The sequence below is a fragment of the Sardina pilchardus genome, chromosome 3 (assembly GCF_963854185.1).
Source record: "Sardina pilchardus chromosome 3, fSarPil1.1, whole genome shotgun sequence".
Taxonomy (NCBI): domain Eukaryota; kingdom Metazoa; phylum Chordata; class Actinopteri; order Clupeiformes; family Clupeidae; genus Sardina; species Sardina pilchardus.
The window spans coordinates 31,967,202-31,989,926 of record NC_084996.1 but is presented as its reverse complement, the minus strand read 5'-3'; the positions used below and the strand labels follow the sequence as shown (position 1 = coordinate 31,989,926).

General features: G+C 38.8%; 1 protein-coding gene across 3 annotated transcripts in view; it reads left to right on the top strand.

Annotated features, from left to right (window-relative positions):
* zgc:165582 (uncharacterized protein LOC100124609 homolog) overlaps positions 1 to 12,425 on the top strand; it is a 36,419-nt gene extending 23,994 nt beyond the window's left edge. For all 3 annotated transcript variants that reach the window (XM_062532904.1, XM_062532902.1, XM_062532903.1), the window contains one exon: positions 10,763 to 12,425. In XM_062532904.1, the coding sequence (XP_062388888.1) occupies positions 11,126 to 12,196 (1,071 nt within the window). In that variant the 5' untranslated portion in view covers positions 10,763 to 11,125 and the 3' untranslated portion in view covers positions 12,197 to 12,425. The remainder of the gene's footprint in view (positions 1 to 10,762) is intronic.
* Positions 12,426 to 22,725: the final 10,300 nt, after the last annotated feature.

Sequence of the window (22,725 nt, the reverse complement as noted above, 5' to 3'; positions counted from 1 at the left end):
AACTCTCTGTCTATCAACATTAATTAGACTATCTACATTCAACTTTTAAATTATTTACTCTGTCTCTCTGGCTCTCTTAAGACTAGCCAGTTAAATTGATTACACCTGTATCAACTACTCTCACAGAGCTGTATCAGTGTCTCTCTTAACAAGAATATAAGGCACATTCCATCCAACCTTCTATCCATTCATCTTCTTCAGACCATTCACTCATCCACCCATTAAACTGTCAATCAATATCTATTAAACAATCTGCCTATCAACATCCATTAAACATTCTGTCTATCAACATTAATTAGACTATCTACATACAACTTTTAAAGTATTTACTGTGGGTGCCTCTCAAGCAGCGTTTATATGTCCTCCCTCGCTCCTCGCTCCTCACTGATCTACATAAAGAAAGATAGAAGAAGGGCTAGACTATCCCATTGTTGCCGCTCCATCATTCTTTATGTAGATCAGTGAGGATCGAGGAGCGAGAGAAGACACGTAAACGCTATATGAGAGGCACCTTCTGTCTAAGACTTTAAGCATACAATCTCATTAAGACTACAGATCCTGTTTCACTACTTCCTCTGTCCACAACTGTTTCAAAATAAAAGTCCTCACTGCAATAATACACTATTAAATCATTTAACCATTGAAACTACTCAACTATTGAACTGTTCAACCATTCCAACTGTCAGTTATCATCCACTATGCCTCCGGTCAACTACATGAAACCTCCATGTACCTAGCAACCAACATAGCAACCATTAAAATTAAGTGTTTATGACCGTTTCCATAGCAACCAACATGATTATACTGCAGTAACTTCTTGTTTCCTGATAGTGGCCACCATGGATACCCTAGCAACAAATGTTTCAAAATAAAAGTCCTCACTAGCAAGTTAGCTAGTTAGCATGGTTAGCATTGTTAGCATAGTTAGCATTTTTAGCATAACTGCAAAAAATCATTAACTAAGTTAGCTAATCAAACTGGTTAGCATTGTTAGCAAATTTAGCATTGTTAGCATAGTTAGCATTTTTAGCATTACTGCTAGAAATCATCGGATAAGTTAGCTAATCAACCTGGTTAGCATTGTTAGTAAAGTTAGCATTGCTAGCATAATTAGCATTTTTAGCATAACTGCTAGAAATCATTAGCTAAGTTAGCTAATCAACATTTTAACATGAATATAAATCATTAGTTAAGTTAGAACTGGAATGTTTCATCTACTGTCTACCTTCACACTATCAACTCTCTGTAAACTATGCAACCACCATGTTTACCCTAGCTACATCTTAGTAACCATATCTACATTATCTATCTATTTTTGCATTTTCATGCACTGGTAATTCCTTGGAATTGCATTTCTAGTTATTACAGTGCATGAAAATGCACTGTACTGTTCTTCCTAGGCTTCTTCTTCTTCTACTACTTCTTATTATTCTTCTTCTAACGCACGCAATTCAGCTTGAACCGTTTAACGTAGAAACTTCATTCAAACTGTGTTACGAAGGTCTTGCTTAGGACATCAGCGCAATGTATTTTTTAACTTTGTAACTTTTATACTTTTTAAACTATAAATTAAAAACTATTAAAAATGTCCCCATAGACTTAACATTGCTCATTATGACATCACGGCAGCAATTAGAATGTTACGCCAGGTGGCCAGTCCAGGTGCAGCAGCTCTCTCTCTCTCTCAGGCTCTTGAGACTACATTTTCTGTTCCCCTGTATCAACTGTATCAACATAAGTCTTCCTAATTCCATCCAACTTTCTATCCATTCATCTTCTTCAAACCATTCACTCATCCACCCATTCTAAACAGTCTGCCTATCAACATCAATTAGACGATCTACATTCAACTTTTAAACAATCTACTCTCAGGCTTTAAGCAAAGTAAGCAAGCTCTGTCTCTGGCTCTCTTAAGACTAGCCAGTTAAATTGATTACACCTGTATCTGTATCCACTACTCTCAGTAGAGCTGTGTCTCTCCATTCTACAAGAATATAAGGCACATTCCATCCAACTTTCTATCCATTCATCTTCTTCAGACTATTCACTCATCCACCCATTAAACTGTCTATCAACATCCATTAAACTCTCTATCAACATTAATTAGACTATCTTCATTCAACTTTTAAATGATTTACTCTGTCTCAGGCTTTAAGTAACACTCTGGCTCTCTTAAGACTAGCCAGTTAAATTGATTACACCTGTATCAACTGTCAGTTTCTCTGGCTTTAAGCATACAATCTCTCTGAAGACTACATATCCTGTTAACTGTTTCCTCTGTCCACAACTGTTTCAAAATAAAAGTCCTCACTGCATAATACACTATTAAATCATTTAACCATTGAAACTACTCAACTATTTAACGGTTCAACCATTCCAACTGTCAGTTATCATCAACTATGCCTCCAGTCAACTACATGAAACCTCCATGTACCTAGCAACCAACATAGCAACCATTCAAATTAAGCGTTTATGACTGTTTCCATAGCAACCAACATGATTATACTGCAGTAACTTCTTGTTTCCTGATAGTGGCCACCATGGATACCCTAGCAACAAATGTTTCAAAATAAATGTCCTCACTAGCAAGTTATCTAGTTAGCATGGTTAGCATTGTTAGCATAGCTAGCATTTTTAGCATAACTGCAAAAAATCATCGGTTAAGTTAGCTAATCAACCTGGTTAGCATCGTTAGTAAAGTTAGCATTGCTAGCATAATTAACATTTTTAGCACAACTGCTAGAAATCATTAGCTAAGTTAGCTAATCAACATTTTAACATGAATAGAAATCATTAGTTCAGTTAGAACTGGAATGTTTCAACTTTAAACTGTCTACCTTCACACTATCAACTCTCTGTAAACTATGCAACCACCATGTTTACCCTAGCTACTCCTTAGTAACCATATCTACATTATCTATCTTTTTTGCATTTTCATGCACTGGTAATTCCTTGGAATTGCATTTCTAGTTATTAAACTTCTTCTTCTAACGCTCGCAATTCAGCTTCAACCGTTTAACGTAGAAACTTCATTCAAACTTTGTTGCGTAGGTCTTGCTTATGCCATATGTGCTTTGTATTTTTCAACTTTGTAACTTTTATACTTTTTAAACTATTAGTTAAAAACTATCACCATTTCCCCCATAGACTTAACATTGCTCATTATGACATCACGGCAGCAATTAGAATGTTACCCCAGCTGGTCAGCCACCTGGGCACCAACTGTCAGTTTCTCTCAGGCTCCTCTCTGAAGACTACATATTCTGTTCCCCTGTATCCTCTGCGCACAACAGTATCAAAATAAGTCCTCCTAATTCCATCCAACTTTATATCCATTCATCTTCTTCAAACCATTCACTCATCCACCCATTCTAAACAGTCTGCCTATCAACAACATCAATTAGACGCTCTACATTGAACTTTTAAACAATCTACTCTGTCTCAGGCTGGCTCTCTTAAGACTAGCCAGTTAAATTGATTACACCTGTATCTGTATCCACTACTCTCAGTAGAGAGCTGTGTCTCTCCATTCTACAAGAATATAAGGCACATTCCATCCAACATTCTATCCATTCATCTTCTTCAGACCATTCACTCATCCACCCATTAAACTGTCTATCAACATCTATTAAACAATCTGTCTATCAACATCCATTAAACTCTCTGTCTATCAACATTAATTAGACTATCTACATTCAACTTTTAAATTATTTACTGTCTCAGGCTTTAAGAGTACACGCTGGCTCTCTTAAGACTAGCCAGTTAAATTGATTACACCTGTGTCAACTACTCTCAGAGAGCTGTATCAGTGTCTCTCTTAACAAGAATATAAGGCACATTCCATCCAACCTTCTATCCATTCATCTTCTTCAGACCATTCACTCATCCACCCATTAAACTGTCAATCAATATCTATTAAACAATCTGCCTATCAACATCCATTAAACATTCTGTCTATCAACATTAATTAGACTATATACAACTTTTAAAGTATTTACTGTGGGTCCCTCTCAAGCAGTGTTTATATGTCCTCCCTCGCTCCTCGATCCTCAATGATCTACATAAAGAAAGATAGAAGAAGGGCTAGACTATCCCATTGTTGCCGCTCCATCATTCTTTATGTAGATCAGTGAGGAGCGAGAGAGGACGCGTAAACGCTATATATGAGAGGCACCTTCTGTCTCAGGCTTTAAGCATACAATCTCATTAAGACTACAGATCCTGTTTCACTACTTCCTCTGTCCACAACTGTTTCAAAATAAAGGTCCTCACTGCAATAATACACTATTAAATCATTTAACCACTGAAACTACTCAACTATTGAACTGTTCAACCATTCCAACTGTCAGTTATCATCCACTATGCCTCCAGTCAACTACATGAAACCTCCATGTACCTAGCAACCAACATAGCAACCATTAAAATTAAGTGTTTATGACCGTTTCCATAGCAACCAACATGATTATACTGCAGTAACTTCTTGTTTCCTGATAGTGGCCACCATGGATACCCTAGCAACAAATGTTTCAAAATAAAAGTCCTCACTAGCAAGTTAGCTAGTTAGCATGGTTAGCATAGTTAGCATTGTTAGCATTTTTAGCATAACTGCAAAAAATGATAAACTAAGTAAGCTAATCAACCTGGTTAGCATTGTTAGCAAATTTAGCATTGTTAGCATAGTTTGCATTTTTAGCATTACTGCTAGGAATCATCGGTTAAGTTAGCTAATCAACCTGGTTAGCATTTTTAGTAAAGTTAGCATTGCTAGCATAATAAGCATTTTTAGCGTAACTGCTAGAAATCATTAGCTAAGTTAGCTAATCAACATTTTAACATGAATAGAAATCATTAGTTAAGTTAGAACTGGAACGTTTCATCTTTAAACTGTCTACCTTCACACTATCAACTCTCTGTAAACTATGCAACCACCATGTCTACCCTAGCTACACCTTAGTAACCATATCTACATTATCTATCTATTTTTGCATTTTCATGCACTGGTAATTCCTTGGAATTGCATTTCTAGTTATTATTAAACTTCTTCTTCTAACGCTCGCAATTCAGCTTCAACCGTTTACAGTAGAAACTTCATTCAAACTTTGTTGCGTAGGTCTTGCTTATGCCATATGTGCTTTGTATTTTTCAACTTTGTAACTTTTATACTTTTTAAACTATTAGTTAAAAACTATCACCATTTCCCCCATAGACTTAACATTGCTCATTATGACATCACGGCAGCAATTAGAATGTTACCCCAGCTGGTCAGCCACCTGGGCACCAACTGTCAGTTTCTCTCAGGCTCCTCTCTGAAGACTACATATTCTGTTCCCCTGTATCCTCTGCGCACAACAGTCCTCCTAATTCCATCCAACTTTATATCCATTCATCTTCTTCAAACCATTCACTCATCCACCCATTCTAAACAGTCTGCCTATCAACAACATCAATTAGACGCTCTACATTGAACTTTTAAACAATCTACTCTGTCTCAGGCTGGCTCTCTTAAGACTAGCCAGTTAAATTGATTACACCTGTATCTGTATCCACTACTCTCAGTAGAGAGCTGTGTCTCTCCATTCTACAAGAATATAAGGCACATTCCATCCAACATTCTATCCATTCATCTTCTTCAGACCATTCTCTCATCCACCCATTAAACTGTCTATCAACATCTATTAAACAATCTGTCTATCAACATCCATTAAACTCTCTGTCTATCAACATTAATTAGACTATCTACATTCAACTTTTAAATTATTTACTCTGTCTCAGGCTTTAAGATATTCTGGCTCTCTTAAGACTAGCCAGTTAAATTGATTACACCTGTGTCAACTACTCTCAGAGAGCTGTATCAGTGTCTCTCTTAACAAGAATATAAGGCACATTCCATCCAACCTTCTATCCATTCATCTTCTTCAGACCATTCACTCATCCACCCATTAAACTGTCAATCAATATCTATTAAACAATCTGCCTATCAACATCCATTAAACATTCTATCTATCAACATTAATTAGACTATCTACATACAACTTTTAAAGTATTTACTGTGGGTCCCTCTCAAGCAGCGTTTATATGTCCTCCCTCGCTCCTCGATCCTCAATGATCTACATAAAGAAAGATAGAAGAAGGGCCGCTAGACTATCCCATTGTTGCCGCTCCATCATTCTTCATGTAGATCAGTGAGGAGCGAGAGAGGACGCATAAACGCTTTGAGAGGCACCTTCTGTCTCAGGCTTTAAGCATACAATCTCATTAAGACTACAGATCCTGTTTCACTACTTCCTCTGTCCACAACTGTTTCAAAATAAAGGTCCTCACTGCAATAATACACTATTAAATCATTTAACCATTGAAACTACTCAACTATTGAACTGTTCAACCATTCCAACTGTCAGTTATCATCCACTATGCCTCCAGTCAACTACATGAAACCTCCATGTACCTAGCAACCAACATAGCAACCATTAAAATTAAGTGTTTTTGACTGTTTCCATAGCAACCAACATGATTATACTGCAGTAACTTCTTGTTTCCTGATAGTGGCCACCATGGATACCCTAGCAACAAATGTTTCAAAATAAAAGTCCTCACTAGCAAGTTAGCTAGTTAGCATGGTAAGCATAGTTAGCATTGTTAGCATAGTTAGCATTTTTAACATAACTGCAAAAAATCATCAACTAAGTTAGCTAATCAACCTGGTTAGCATTTTTAGCAAATTTAGCATTGTTAGCATAGTTAGCATTTTTAGCATTACTGCTAGAAATCATCGGTTAAGTTAGCTAATCAACCTGGTTAGCATTGTTAGTAAAGTTAGCATTGCTAGCATAATTAACATTTTTAGCATAACTGCTAGAAATCATTAGCTAAGTTAGCTAATCAACATTTTAACATGAATAGAAATCATTAGTTAAGTTAGAACTGGAATGTTTCATCTTTAAACTGTCTACCTTCACACTATCAACTCTCTGTAAACTATGCAACCACCATGTTTACCCTAGCTACACCTTAGTAACCATATCTACATTATCTATCTATTTTTGCATTTTCATGCACTGGTAATTCCTTGGAATTGCATTTCTAGTTATTAAACTTCTTCTTCTAACGCTCGCAATTCAGCTTCAACCGTTTAACGTAGAAACTTCATTCAAACTTTGTTGCGTAGGTCTTGCTTATGCCATATGTGCTTTGTATTTTTCAACTTTGTAACTTTTATACTTTTTAAACTATTAGTTAAAAACTATCACCATTTTCCCCATAGACTTAACATTGCTCATTATGACATCACGGCAGCAATTAGAATGTTACCCCAGCTGGTCAGCCACCTGGGCACCAACTGTCAGTTTCTCTCAGGCTCCTCTCTGAAGACTACATATTCTGTTCCCCTGTATCCTCTGCGCACAACAGTATCAAAATAAGTCCTCCTAATTCCATCCAACTTTATATCCATTCATCTTCTTCAAACCATTCACTCATCCACCCATTCTAAACAGTCTGCCTATCAACAACATCAATTAGACGCTCTACATTGAACTTTTAAACAATCTACTCTGTCTCAGGCTGGCTCTCTTAAGACTAGCCAGTTAAATTGATTACACCTGTATCTGTATCCACTACTCTCAGTAGAGAGCTGTGTCTCTCCATTCTACAAGAATATAAGGCACATTCCATCTAACATTCTATCCATTCATCTTCTTCAGACCATTCACTCATCCACCCATTAAACTGTCTATCAACATCTATTAAACAATCTGTCTATCAACATCCATTAAACTCTCTGTCTATCAACATTAATTAGACTATCTACATTCAACTTTTAAATTATTTACTCTGTCTCAGGCTTTAAGAGTAGCCTACTCTGGCTCTCTTAAGACTAGCCAGTTAAATTGATTACACCTGTGTCAATTACTCTCAGAGAGCTGTATCAGTGTCTCTCTTAACAAGAATATAAGGCACATTCCATCCAACCTTCTATCCATTCATCTTCTTCAGACCATTCACTCATCCACCCATTAAACTGTCAATCAATATCTATTAAACAATCTGCCTATCAACATCCATTAAACATTCTGTCTATCAACATTAATTAGACTATCTACATACAACTTTTAAAGTATTTACTGTGGGTCCCTCTCAAGCAGCGTTTATATGTCCTCCCTCGCTCCTCAATGATCTACATAAAGAAAGATAGAAGAAGGGCTAGACTATCCCATTGTTGCCGCTCCATCATTCTTTATGTAGATCAGTGAGGAGCGAGAGAGGACGCGTAAACGCTATGAGAGGCACCTTCTGTCTCAGGCTTTAAGCATACAATCTCATTAAGACTACAGATCCTGTTTCACTACTTCCTCTGTCCACAACTGTTTCAAAATAAAGGTCCTCACTGCAATAATACACTATTAAATCATTTAACCATTGAAACTACTCAACTATTGAACTGTTCAACCATTCCAACTGTCAGTTATCATCCACTATGCCTCCAGTCAACTACATGAAACCTCCATGTACCTAGCAACCAACATAGCAACCATTAAAATGAAGTGTTTATGACTGTTTCCATAGCAACCAACATAATTTTACTGCAGTAACTTCTTGTTTCCTGATAGTGGCCACCATGGATACCCTAGCAACAAATGTTTCAAAATAAAAGTCCTCACTAGCAAGTTAGCTAGTTAGCATGGTTACGAAGTTAGCATTTTTAGCATAACTGCAAAAAATCATCAACTAAGTTAGCTAATCAACCTGGTTAGCATTGTTAGCAAATTTAGCATTGTTAGCATAGTTAGCATTTTTAGCATTACTGCTAGAAATCATCGGTTAAGTTAGCTAATCAACCTGGTTAGCATTGTAAGTAAAGTTAGCATTGCTAACATAATTAGCATTTTTAGCGTAACTGCTAGAAATCATTAGCAAAGTTAGCTAATCAACATTTTAACATGAATAGAAATCATTAGTTAAGTTAGAACTGGAATGTTTAATCTTTAAACTGTCTACCTTCACACTATCAACTCTCTGTAAACTATGCAACCACCATGTTTACCCTAGCTACACCTTAGTAACCATATCTACATCATCTATCTATTTTTGCATTTTCATGCACTGGTAATTCCTTGGAATTGCATTTCTAGTTCTTCTTCTAACGCACGCAATTCAGCTTGAACCGTTTAACGTAGAAACTTCATTCAAACTTTGTTGCGTAGGTCTTGCTTATGCCATGTGTGCTTTGTATTTTTCAACTTTGTAACTTTTATACTTTTTAAACTATTAGTTAAAAACTATTACAATTCCCCCCATAGACTTAACATTGCTCATTATGACATCACGGCAGCAATTAGAATCTTACGCCAGGTGGCCGGCCACCTGGGCACCAACTGTCAGTTTCTCTGGCTTTAAGCATACAGTCTCTCAGAAGACTACATATCCTTTTAACTGTTTTCTCTGTCCACAACTGTTTCAAAATAAAAGTCCTCACTGCAATAATACACTATTAAATCATTTAACCATTGAAACTACTCAACTATTAAACTGTTCAACCATTCCAACTGTCAGTTATCATCCACTATGCCTCCGGTCAACTACATGAAACCTCCATGTACCTAGCAACCAACATAACAACCATTAAAATTAAGCGTTTATGACCGTTTCCATAGCAACCAACATGATTATACTGCAGTAACTTCCTGTTTACTGATAGTGGCCACCATGGATACCCTAGCAACAAATGTTTCAAAATAAAAGTCCTCACTAGCAAGTTAGCTAGTTAGCATGGTTAGCATTTTTAGCATAACTGCAAAAAATCATCAACTTAGTTAGCTAATCAACCTGGTTAGCATTGTTAGCAAATTTAGCATTGTTAGCAAAGTTAACATTTTTAGCATTTCTGCTAGAAATCATTGGTTAAGTTAGCTAATCAACCTGGTTAGCATTGTTAGTAAAGTTAGCATTGTTACCATAGTTAGCATTGCTAGCATAGTTAGCATTTTTAGCATAACTGCTAGAAATCATTAGCTAAGTTAGCTAATCAACCTGGTTAGCACTGTTAGCATAGTTAACATTTTTACCATTACTGCATGAAATCAGTAGCTAAGTTAACCAATCAACCTGGTTATCATTGTTACCATAGTTAACATTTTAACATGAATAGAAATCATTAGTTAAGTTAGAACTGGCAATGTTTCAGCTTTAAACTGTCTACCTTCACACTAAACTATGCAACCACCACGTTTACTTTAGCTACACCTTAGTAACCATATCTACATTATCTATCTATTTTTGCATTTCATGCACTGGTAATTCCTTGGAATCGCATTTCTAGTTATTATTATTATTGTTATATGTGTTTGTTTTCTATATTGTATAGGTATTATTTCATGTGTGTGTACATTTGTGGCACTTGTGATACATTGATTTTGCTGAATGCATTTTGATTCATGCTCACGTTTTTACTGTGTCAATATATGCAATCGTTTGTGAAACCCAATAACAAATAATTGAATATATATAAGTATTTGAAATGAGCATGATTTCTTAATGTCTAGTGACTAATATACATTTTATGATTAATTGAAATACATTTCTTACATACGGTTCCTTTAACATCAGATGCTGCTGACTTTTTGGAATGTATACTGTAGGTGTGAAAAAGAATATCCTTATAGTACAATGAAGACTCTATCCATGTCAGGAGATGTGAGGGGATGAATACTAGTATCTTACTTTGTGTCTGACATACAGTACTCTTGTATTCTTCTCCCTCATACAGTGTGATGGCATCTACTGGAACCCCCAAAAAGTGCATCTCCCCCTTGTGACAGGCAATAAATCACATGCAGTCAGACCGATGGGGCACTCTCTTGGGCAGTAGGACAACACAGGACAAAGGCAAACACAGGACAGTGGCCGCTACAGATCTGCCAGCTTGCCATTTTCCACACTCATTTTGAACCCCTCTTGTCACTCAGCTGCAGTGCACCGATGAGCTAACTCAGTGCCCTGAGCAATCTTCAGGGTTGTTCTGAGCATATGGTTTGATTTAAAACACATATCAATTATTATTACCTCTGCCAAGGAGGTAATGTTTTCATCTGAGTTTGTTTTGTCTGTTTGTTAGCAAAATACATATAATATGTTTTCGCTTGGCGGAGGTCTGCGCTCTTGGAGTGCTTTTGTAATTTTGGTCATAGTTTTACCTATAATATTCTACATGTATCAATGGAAAGATACGTCAGCACATCAGATACTTGAAGTGGTCCACTCTACTAAGGAGAAAAGTGCAAATGAAACTGTCACCACCCTCCTCATATGGTTTTGGCCTTTTAAGACAAAATTTGACCTGAACTCTTGTGCATCAAAATATCAAATCAATGGCTGTCATCTCACTGATGACAGGAATCTGTATTCCATCGCTGACGGAGTGCTCATCCATCACAGAGACATTGATGATAATATGTCAAATCTTCCCAATCTGCCACGTCCTTCCTTCCAAAAATGGATATGGATGCTCTTTGAGTCTCCCCAGAATTCAAAAAGAATTGCAGGGCTGGACAATTTGTTCAATGTCACCATGAGCTACCGGAGGGACGCTGACATTACTGTGCGTGAGCAGCTGCAGCGTAAAACTAAAGACACTGAGGAGCCCACTCCTGTCAAAAGCAAAAAAACAAACACTGTTTGCTGGATTGTAAGCAACTGGAATAAGAATCACGCTCGAGTGAAATATTACAACAAACTTAAGGAGCACATTGAAGTTGAGACGTTTGGGAGTGGTGTTAACCGTGTGCTTAGTAATGCGGAGTACACCCAGACAATAGAAAGCTGCAAGTTCTATCTCTCTTTTGAGAATACACTTGAGAGTTCTGACCACACAGCAATTGACTACATGACTGAGAAACTGTACAGTCCACTCCGCTGGGGGACAGTGCCCGTTGTTTTAGGGCCACCTAGAGAATCCTATGAGAGGTTCATACCACGAGATGCCTTCATTCATGTTGATGACTTCAATAGCCCCAAAGAGCTGGCAGACTATCTGCGCGGGGTAAACGAGACCGAATATCACCAATTCTTCAACTGGCGAAAACAGTTCAGAGTGACTGGTGTCAACTTTGCACAGGAGCATGCATGTCGGGCATGCCAGTATATCCGGGAGAGAAAAAGCTACCAAGTTTTCACAAATCTCAACAAATGGTACTGGGGATAAGGACTACTGTGATGAAAACCTACTCCTACTGATATACACTGGGTCATCACTTTTAAGTGTTAGTCATCATAACACTGTGGGGTTATTGCATAATGCTCTGGTAATTTTATGAAAATACTAAATACTACTTTGCATTTGTAAATACTATTTGCATCATTTTCAGGCTACAATGTTTTATGGTGGAGGTGAAGGATTACTGTAACAGCATGCATAAACTCCAAAGAGTTACAGTTGGGGGGGGGGGGGGGGGGGGGGGTAGTGTGCTGTGTATATGGGGCAGTGTCGTATGATGATACAGTGGTTTGGTGGGCTGATGTTGTCTGTAAGTAGTGTGGCTTCATGAAGGAGTGTACTCAAAAAGGAAAAGTTTAATGACTTTGCTGCATTTAGACATTATAGGAATGCTTTATTTAATTCCAGTTAAGTACCCTATTTCTTATAGCTCAAGTGTAAGAAAGGTGCTAATGTTAAGCTAAGCTAAAGGTAGCCTACATTAATGCAAGAAAAACACTACTGTTGCTTTATGGACTGACAATTAACTTGTTAGTAACTGGTAAGGATAATATGATCTAGCTGCTAGATGATCCTACAAGTACAATGATTCGTTTGAAAAGAAACAAGGAAATATTAGAAGAAAACCATGTAGGCTATTTGAAACATTTTGAAAAGACAAAGTTTAGTAGCCATATCATCCATTCTGAATGATAGCTTCATGGGCTTGCTATTTCACTTATACAGTAGCCCAAGGCTGACTTAATATAATAAAAATAAAACATAACTGATCATTATTCAGCCTATAGCCTGACCATGCTATTTCACCAACCCAACCCATTTCACTTATACAGTAGCCCAAGGCTGACTTAATATAATAAAAACAAAACATAACTGATCACTATTCAGCCTATAGCCTGACCAATGTTATAAAAATTCTCATTATACTTACCAGTTGGGTATGACCCCTGGATCATGTCAATAACTTAATCTACAGAGAACAATTTCCTTCTCCTTGTCGCCATTTTAAGACACATTTAAAATTGCCTAAGTCAAATTAACTTTGTGCTGTGCATCAATTTTGCTTTGTCTGTCATTTGTTCTCTCCATGATCATGACTTTCTAATAAAGGTCATGTGACCCCCTTTTGTCACGAGCTAAGGGTATTTTGCCTGAGGCAGTAATATTAGAAATATCCTGACAGAGAGTATTCTCAAGGATATGTATTGTACAAACTAGATGTACCGCAAAGCGATACACAATATGACCGCCGCTCAGTCCTGCACATTCTCTCCGCAATTATCAATCACGCTTTTGTTTCCATCGCCTAATCCATCCCCTTCTGCAACTTTTATGTATGTAAATGTGTGCATGTGTGCGCTTGCTTTTGTGTATGAGTGCTTCTCTGTCTATGTGTGTGTGTGTGTGTGTGTGTGTGTGTATGCTTGTGTGTGTGTTTTATGTGTCTCTGTGTATACTGTATGTTCACTGTGTTCTCTGCCATCACTGTCACTCCAATATCAGATCACACACACACACGTACACACATGCGCGCGTGTGCACACTCACACATGCACGCACACACACACACAAACACACACACACACAGGCACACACACAGATACACCCACAGAGAGAGAGAAAGAGAGAACACACACAGAACACACACAGACACAGAGAGAGAGAGAAAGAAAGAGAACACACACAGAATACACACAGAACATGCACATACACACATATAGACACATGCATACTGTATCTTGGGAGCCATGTGTTTAAAACGAGTACACATCATAATGCAAAATCAAACGAGGCTATTAGCTAGGCAGATATTTACTTGGAACTATATTCGGCCTCATCACAGGCGAAGCACTGCTAGATAGGCACAAGGTCTCATGCAGCAGCACTTGAATCCCATTCTGTGAAGTTCCAGTCGAAGTTAGGAGTTTTCAAGTGCTACGTGAGACTAGCGGTGCTTCACCTGTGATGAGGCTGAATATAGTTCCAAGTAAATATCTGCCCAGGTAATAGCCTCGTTCGATTTTGCAGTATGATTTGTACTTGTTCTGAACACATGTCTCCCAATATATATTTAGAAAAAAAAAACTTTTTTGGAGGACGTGCTAACTGACACCCTTCATTTACAGCAACTGTGCTAAGCTAAAGCTAAAAACGCTGCTCCCAAAGCAGGACAATGCCCGGACGGATTTTAACCGGGTTTTTTTTACTGTTCTAACTCTGGGAGTGACCGAGACTGGCTTAATTTCATTTTAGGGTGGCGTATTCCTTTAAGAATTGGTAGATTGTTGTTTCATTGCCTTCCTCTAGATGTCACACTACACCTACTTTTCAACATAGATAGATAGATAGATAGATAGATAGATAGATAGATACTTTATTGATCCCCAAGGGGAAATTCAAGGTCCCAGCAGCTTAAGACACCACACACAACATACAGTACAATGTAAACAATGTAAACAGGAAGATTAAAAAGCAAATCAACAATCAACAATCAACAATGACTAAAGGAGCAGTAGAATACTATAGATATTCGCCTGAAATGGCTGCATGCTTCTTGGCCTATTATTTTACACAATTACACACCACACAACAAGCCGTAATTCATTGATTTTGTTTTATAACTGATTGACATGGAATTACATGTTGTATACATAAGAAAAAGTGAAAAGTCAATAATCTAACCATACAGTGGGAAGGGGAGTCGCCTTTCTGTACAGTATATGAATTTGACTATGATGATCATCAAGTCATTTCCTTTGGAGTATTATGTAAGTCACAGGAAATGTGAGGTGCGTTAAGCTATCTGTGTGACGCAGGATCGTGACCAAGCAGAGGCGCCAGTCATCCACCACCATTGTAATGACAGCTGCTAATGCTCTGGGGCTGTAGGTCTTATGCACATCCAGGGTACCAGGGCAGCATTAGGCAATCAGCAGGAAAACAGAGGTGGCGTCACAGAGTCCCTGAGGAGAATGTATATTGTATGGAGTGCGTGAATAGAATGCTTGTGGGGAAACAAAGGAGGTCTGAACACAGAATGATGACAAGGGAGGTGAGGAGTAGGCCTACTTGTGCCTTGATAGATAGATAGATAGATAGATAGATACTTTATTGATCCCCAAGGGGAAATTCCCATAAGACACCACACACAACATACACTGTCTACTGGATGGTAAAATAACAAATCAACATGACCAAAAAGAACAGTAAAATGTACTAAAATAAAGATACTAAACAAGGATCCGCATGAATGCACTGAGTATTGTTATGCATGACATCTACATTCTTCAGGAGAAATGGTTTGCTTACCACTTGAGGCCCATTATCTAATCAAGCTCCTGAAACCAGATTACCCACAGCAGGTTTAAATTTGACGGCAATTGAAGAAAATAGGGTAACACTTTATAATAAGGGTACATGAATTCTCATGAACCAATGCATGAATTAATGCATGAATTACGCATTAGTTAATCCATTAATATATCATGAATCATTATGACTTAACATGAATTAACTGATTGTCATTAATGAATTAATGCATAAATAACTCATCATCTTAAGCATTAAGTACGGTTGGCACATCATCATGATTCATGATTAATTAAGCATGATCATGATGACTTTTTGTCAGACAAAATCTTGGACATCACCGTCATGGAGAAAAAAGAAAAGTAATTACACATGAATTCATGTTAACTAAATGTCATGAATTGTCATCAGTTAATTCATTAACTCATGCATTAATTATACATGAAAATCTCATTAATAAACATTAATTAATAGTATGTCATTAATGACATCAGGTATGGACAACAAATTCATCTTGAGCATTAGGTAGTGGTAAAATCATTATGATTAATGATCAATTACACATGATCATGGTGATTTCTAGGTTTTTGAAATGTACTCCAAGGGGTAAGTAAACTATACATTAACTCATCATGAACTAATTAAGACCATTTTCAGAGAATATCGAAGAATCCACTTCTTTTGTCAGTGATAAAGAAGGGTCCATTTACCACTTTACGTGAGGGGCCACAAACATGATGAACTCATGAGTAATTCATCATTAATTAATGTAAATTGACCATTTTTGGTCACTTCAAACTTCATGCATTTAAAGCACCACCTGTTCATCACTTTATCTGAGGGGCCGCAGACATGATTAACTAATGAAAAGATAATGCTTAGCTAATGAGGACATGCCTATATTTGAACGATGTGGATTCTTCGATATTCTCTGAAAATGGTCTTAATTAGTTCATGATGAGTTAAAGGGATAGTTCGGATTTTAAGACACGAAGTTGTATGGGTTCCCTGTCAGCAACGTAGTGCATCAGCACTGACTTACCCCCGACAGCGTCCTGTGAGCCGAGATCCAGCCGGTTTTAGATCGTTTTTGATGCTGAAGAAAGTAGTCCGGCAAGTTTCTGGGGTCACGAAAGTAAAGTGTTTTTCTTCTCAAAACCATATGCGTTCAACAGAGTGATATATTTGCACCACAAAAACGTTGTCCAGGAAAAATTCAAACCTCGTTATCACTTACTTATTTTTCGCGATTCCTATCACTGCGCGCTACTGACAGCTGGACAACGTTTTTGTGGTGCAAATATATCACTCTGTTGAACGCATATGGTTTTGAGAAGAAAAACACTTTACTTTCGTGACCCCAGAAACTTGCTGAAGAAAATAGTCCGGCATCAAAAACGATCAAAAACCGGCTGGATCTCGGCTCACAGGACGCTGTCGGGGGTAAGTCAGTGCTGATGCACTACGTTGCTGACAGGGAACCCATACAACTTCGTGTCTTAAAATCCGAACTATCCCTTTAATGTATAGTTTACTTACCCCTTGGAGTACATTTCAAAAACCTAGAAATCACCATGATCATGTGTAATTGATCATTATACATAATGATTTAACCACTACCTAATGCTCAAGATGAATTTGTTGTCCATACCTGATGTCATTAATGACATATTATTAATTCATGTTTATTAATGAGATTTTCATGTATAATTAATGCATGAGTTAATGAATTAACTCATGATAATTCATGACATTTAGTTAACATGAATTCATGTGTAATTACTTTTCTTTTTTCTCCATGACGGTGATGTCCAAGATTTTGTCTGACAAAAAGTCATCATGATCATGCGTAATTAATCATGATTCATGATGATGTGCCAACCGTACTTAATGCTTAAGATGATGAGTTATTTATGTATTAATTCATTAATGACAATCAGTTAATTCATGTTAAGTCATAATGATTCATGATATATTAATGGATTAACTAATGCGTAATTCATGCATTAATTCATGCATTAGTTCATGAGAATTCATGTACCCTTATTATAAAGTGTTACCGAAAATAGCATTGAAGTATGTTTCAGCTAGTTATTGGCCATGCAAATCCCCCAATGAGGTGGCACTATTTTCATAGTAACAGGTCTCCTCTCCGTGCTGGTAGATATGTGTCTTAAACCTGATGCAACAGCATGTGTCACGCCCGGCTTTGTCGTGCTGGGTGTGCTCACTCCACCTTATGACAGTGTAAGTTTGGGCAGTCTCTCTCCCCCAGGTCTGAAGGGGGAGCTGTCTGTTTGTTGGTCTACCTGGGCTAGACAACAGCTGATTGGCGGGACTGTTCAAAAACACCTCTGACCTGCTGGTCTGTCTCTGCTTTGCTCTGCGCTGCATTGCTTTGCTTTGCTTTGCTTGGCTCTGGTGGTGGTGGCAGCACCATTATACTCCTTTTGCCTTTTGCTTAACATGACCACCCTAGATTAGGCTACGCTATTGCTCATAAATATCGTAATCGTTTTTTTTTTTTTAAATAAGTAATTGACCAACAATGACCAACATCATCCCAATACCGAGAACGTGCACAGACCTGAGCTGAAAGCCTAGTTTTACAAATGTATCACATAACTGGTATCGTAGTAGGCTAGGCCTACCACATAATTTAATATTTAATGTGCAGCCTCAAGTCTAGCATACTGTACGCTATGTCTAACTTGCTTCTGGTGTAACGTGACAGATTTTGCGACATATATAAGAAATTACCGTTTCCCAACTGTAGGGGGACCCCGAGAGCAAAACTTACATGGTGTTGCTTTAATAAATTATTTGATTTATTCATGTCTCCCTTCATGTCATGGCTACTCTGAGCTAGGTAGTCGTGACAATGCCTAATTTATGCCACTACCACTAACTGTATTCACACCGCCGCCTATTGAGCTTCCAAAGATTCAGGAAGTCATTAACTTTCAATTGAAGCCGGCTTCTTTCAGCTGCTAGCAGCGGCAAATCTGCCGGCATCGCGTTTTGGGCGTCTGGAGAGTCAAGGCCCGATCACATTATATGCGGCATGCGCTATGAAAACCATTACTTTCAATGGGTTGAGAGCGCAAAAGCGGCTCTGCCGCTGTGCTCAGCAAAGCACAGCGCCGGCGGCATTTTGCCGCTTTGCCGCTGTTGCGCTTGCCGCGGTCAAAGTTGAAACATGTTCAACTTTGACCGCGGCGCGCTGTAAGTGAATGGTCTTTTGCACGGAGCCCAGCAGTAACCATAGAAATAGGAGCGGTAACAACAACAAAAATCGTAGAACATTATCTCAACCAAGAGCAACCTAGCGGTGAGCGCAGCGCATGCCGTCTATAATGTGATCGGGCCTTCAAGCAGAAAGTTGAAATTGGCTCAACTTTATGGTAATGAGCTATGACACGATTCAGCGGCAAACGACCAGCAACAAACATGATCAAACATAGAATACTGCCATGTCAGAGCTGCCAAAGCGTCCAAAGCTTCCCATGGCGTCCTTGGAAGGGCGTCCAGAGCCTTTTGGAAGCTCAAGTCGGCGGCGGTGTGTATACAGTAAAATCCTTATCAGCAAGTCCCCCCACTCAGTGACCATCTGAAAACAAATGTGTTGGAAACAACACAACTTGTAGGGTCCAAATAGGGACAACACAGTTTGTGTTGCTTCCAACACATTGCTTTTGTTATTTGTTACAACAATATGTGTTAAATAGCGCAACTTATGTTGTTTTTTTAGCACATCTCTGTGTCCAGATAGGGACAACACAGTTTGTGTTGTTTCCAACACTTTTATTTTAGGAGTGTAACACACTTTGGGCAGTTACCGGGCAGCTATTGCCCCCATGCATTTCTAAGGAGGATTCCTTGAGTGTTGTGTCTCCTCATTAGAAAGTCTCTGCTACTAAAGCCCATTTAATCCTGCCGGTCACAATTGTGACCGAAAAAAAAAAAATCTTGCTGCTATGCCATTAAACATGTAATTGTATGAATTATAAAGATACATGATACATTTTGATGATTTTCATGTCTGGGAAAAAATTGGGATTAAATGGGCTAATAATGGTCCATGGATGTAGGCCTACTGTAGCCCATGCAAACAAAGTACCGTACATGGTTAGCCTCATGAAGGATTGCATCACACCAGGCATTTCCACATGTAGGCCTAACTTAATTTCAACGAAAGAGGAACACAACGAAAGAGAAGTAGTGACAAGTGACATTTGTACTTTTCTGAACACATGAGACCCAGTACACTCATAAGAAGATACTAGAAATGTGCATCTCCGTGGAGGAGCAGAAAGAGTGGGCTTGCTCACCAGGGGGCAGTGATGTAAACTCCTGAACAGTCCCCCATTCATATCAATGGGGAAACGCCTCTGGTGGAGCATGGCGGAACTACAAGGGTCTGAAAACGGGAATACTGGAAAAACGACAACCGGCAGCCATCCGACATTAACAAGCAACCTACACCGGATCGGGCCTGATTTTTTAGTGTTTGAACCGCGTCGATAGCTCAAACGCTCTAGGAGAAGAGGCGTTCTCAAAAAAACGGGCAAAGAAGAACAATAGATGGGCTTGCCTTGCAGCAAGCCCACTAATTAGAAGCATCCCTAGCGAACACACCAGACAAGTTTTCAAATGAACTCGCCAATGTCTGCCTCCAAGGCTGCATTACAACAGCCAAAGCGACCTGCTGAAAATCAGCATGGAGGAGGAGGTGAGCTACACGAAAATATAGGGAGGATAGACACTCCCTGCTGTACATCTCTCTGATAAACACACAGCAGCAACGGTGTGAAAGATAGCACACTGACTCACCATGTCTGCAAGGTCAGTCAGTCAGATGACCGGCGCTGCTGGGTATGAACCTCACTCATTTGGATCTTAACTAAAGCAGCTGTACACGTGTGTGCGTGTAGTTCGCATGGGAAGTTCACAGTTGAGGTGTGATGTACACCCCGAAGCTAAACTAAGCTAAGCTAAACGTTAAAGGGGGTTTCACACTGGCCTGGCTCCGCCTGACTACGTACTTCCGCTCAACTTCATTCTCTTCATACTCCGTCTGTTATAGTTTGATTCAGCTTTTACTCCGGCAAGTGCATCTCCGCCCAATCAGCGAACAGAGGGCATTAGAGCAATTACATTTAAGTTTCAAGACTATCGATATCGATGTGTCCCCCGTGGTTATGCCAATGGATCTGCGAAGAAGAGAGTCTGGTCTCCAGACTAATTTAGTATGTCAGAATTTTGAGATACTGTACTATCCTATAGGCCTAAGCCTAGACCTATCTAAAACTAGACTCAGTCCCATCTCAGTTCTAGACAAGTATACTGTACCTCGGCTAAAAAGAGCCAAATGAAGTTTTTCATGCTGCACCGCCACGCTTCACAACATCATCTTTGGTCTTCACCACCACAACCAAAGAAGTTTGTAGACCTGCATGACCAGAATTGACCTCACTTGCTATTCAATGATGCAAGATGGAGACATGGTCAAAATAGGAGAGTAATGGGCTACATGGTTTAGCAACTTTCTTGTACACTACACATTGCGCTTTGTTATTACATATACCAATCACTATGACCGCCGCTAGCGTACTAGCGAAGCGGTCATATAGTTGTTGTCAAAGGTTTTTTTTTTTTTTTAATTCTTTTTTCCCCGTCATCGATCCTGAATTTTTCGTCAACGATTCCCGGGACACCGTAACACCGGAGCACATGAAACTTGGTGGGCATGTAGCCCAGTAGACTTTTAAGGAAAAAAATTGTTTCGTCCCCGGGGGTCACTCCACCCCCGCGTTGCCCCTGCCCGAAGCCCAAAAATGACAGTTTTTCCTACATAACTACCTGAACCGTGGCGCCGAGAATGACAAAATGTTAATGGTATGTTGGTCTCAAGAGCTTGCATCAACTTAGCTTATAACCAGTCATTTGTGATTTGCACCCCCCTGGTAAAAATGTAAAATGCAATGTAATATTGCTTTAATTGCCCCTATCTTCAGATGAGATGTTATGAACTGCACCAAATTTCATGTGTATGATGAACCTGACACCCCCTGGGAATATGCCAAGTTTTGTGGAATTTCATCCATGGGGAGCTATAAAATAAATTGATTTATGTGTACATTCAGGACTGTATACATCGGCCTGTAGATGGTGGTATTAACCCTCTGGAGTCTAAATCCCCCGCTGGGGATTTGAAAAACTGTTCCAAACACACATCTCAATCTCTGCTAGTTTTTGTCCTAGAAACATATAAGTGACACCATTAGACACCTTTAATGAACTAGTTTCCAAATATATATGTTTTAAAAGAGAATGATTGCTCTGGGTGCTGGATGCTACACACACACACACACACACACACACACAAACATGCAGGAACACACACACACAAACACAGACAAGCACAGGCACAAACACACACACACACACACACACACACACACACACACACACAAATACACACACACAGACACATACCTACACACACACGCACCAGCACACACATGTACATAACAAATTACATAAACACATGCACAAACACGCCCACACGCATGCACACACACACCCTCACACACACACACACACACGTATTGTATGTGTTCTCTTTCTTTCTCTCTCTCTCTCTCTCTCTGTGTCTGTGTGCGTTCTGTGTTATCTGTGTGTATTCTGTGTGTGTTCTCTCTTTCTCTCTCTCTCTCTGTGGGTATATCTGTGTGTGTGCCTGTGTGTGTGTGTGTGTATGTGTGTGTGTGAGTGACAGTGACGGCAGAGAACACAGTGAACATATACACATAGAGACACATAAAACACACACACAAGCAGACACACACACACACACACTCATAAACAGAGAAGCACTCATACACACTCATTTGCATACATAAAAGTTGCAATAGGGGATGGAGTAGGCGATGGAAACAAAAGCGTGATTGATATTTGCGGAGAGAATGTGCAGGACTGAGCGGCGGTCATATTGTGTATCGCTTTGCGGTACATCTAGTTTCATTATAGCTTCTCAGACATACAGTAATATGAATAATATATAAGATGATCACTTGAATTATCATATCAACACATTGGCCATGCATTGTTCTCAGTCAAAGATTCAAAAGTAAACAGGGGAGTCTTTGATTGTAAACAGGTCAACTGCCAGCATTGAATTACCCACTTATAAAGATCATGGGACC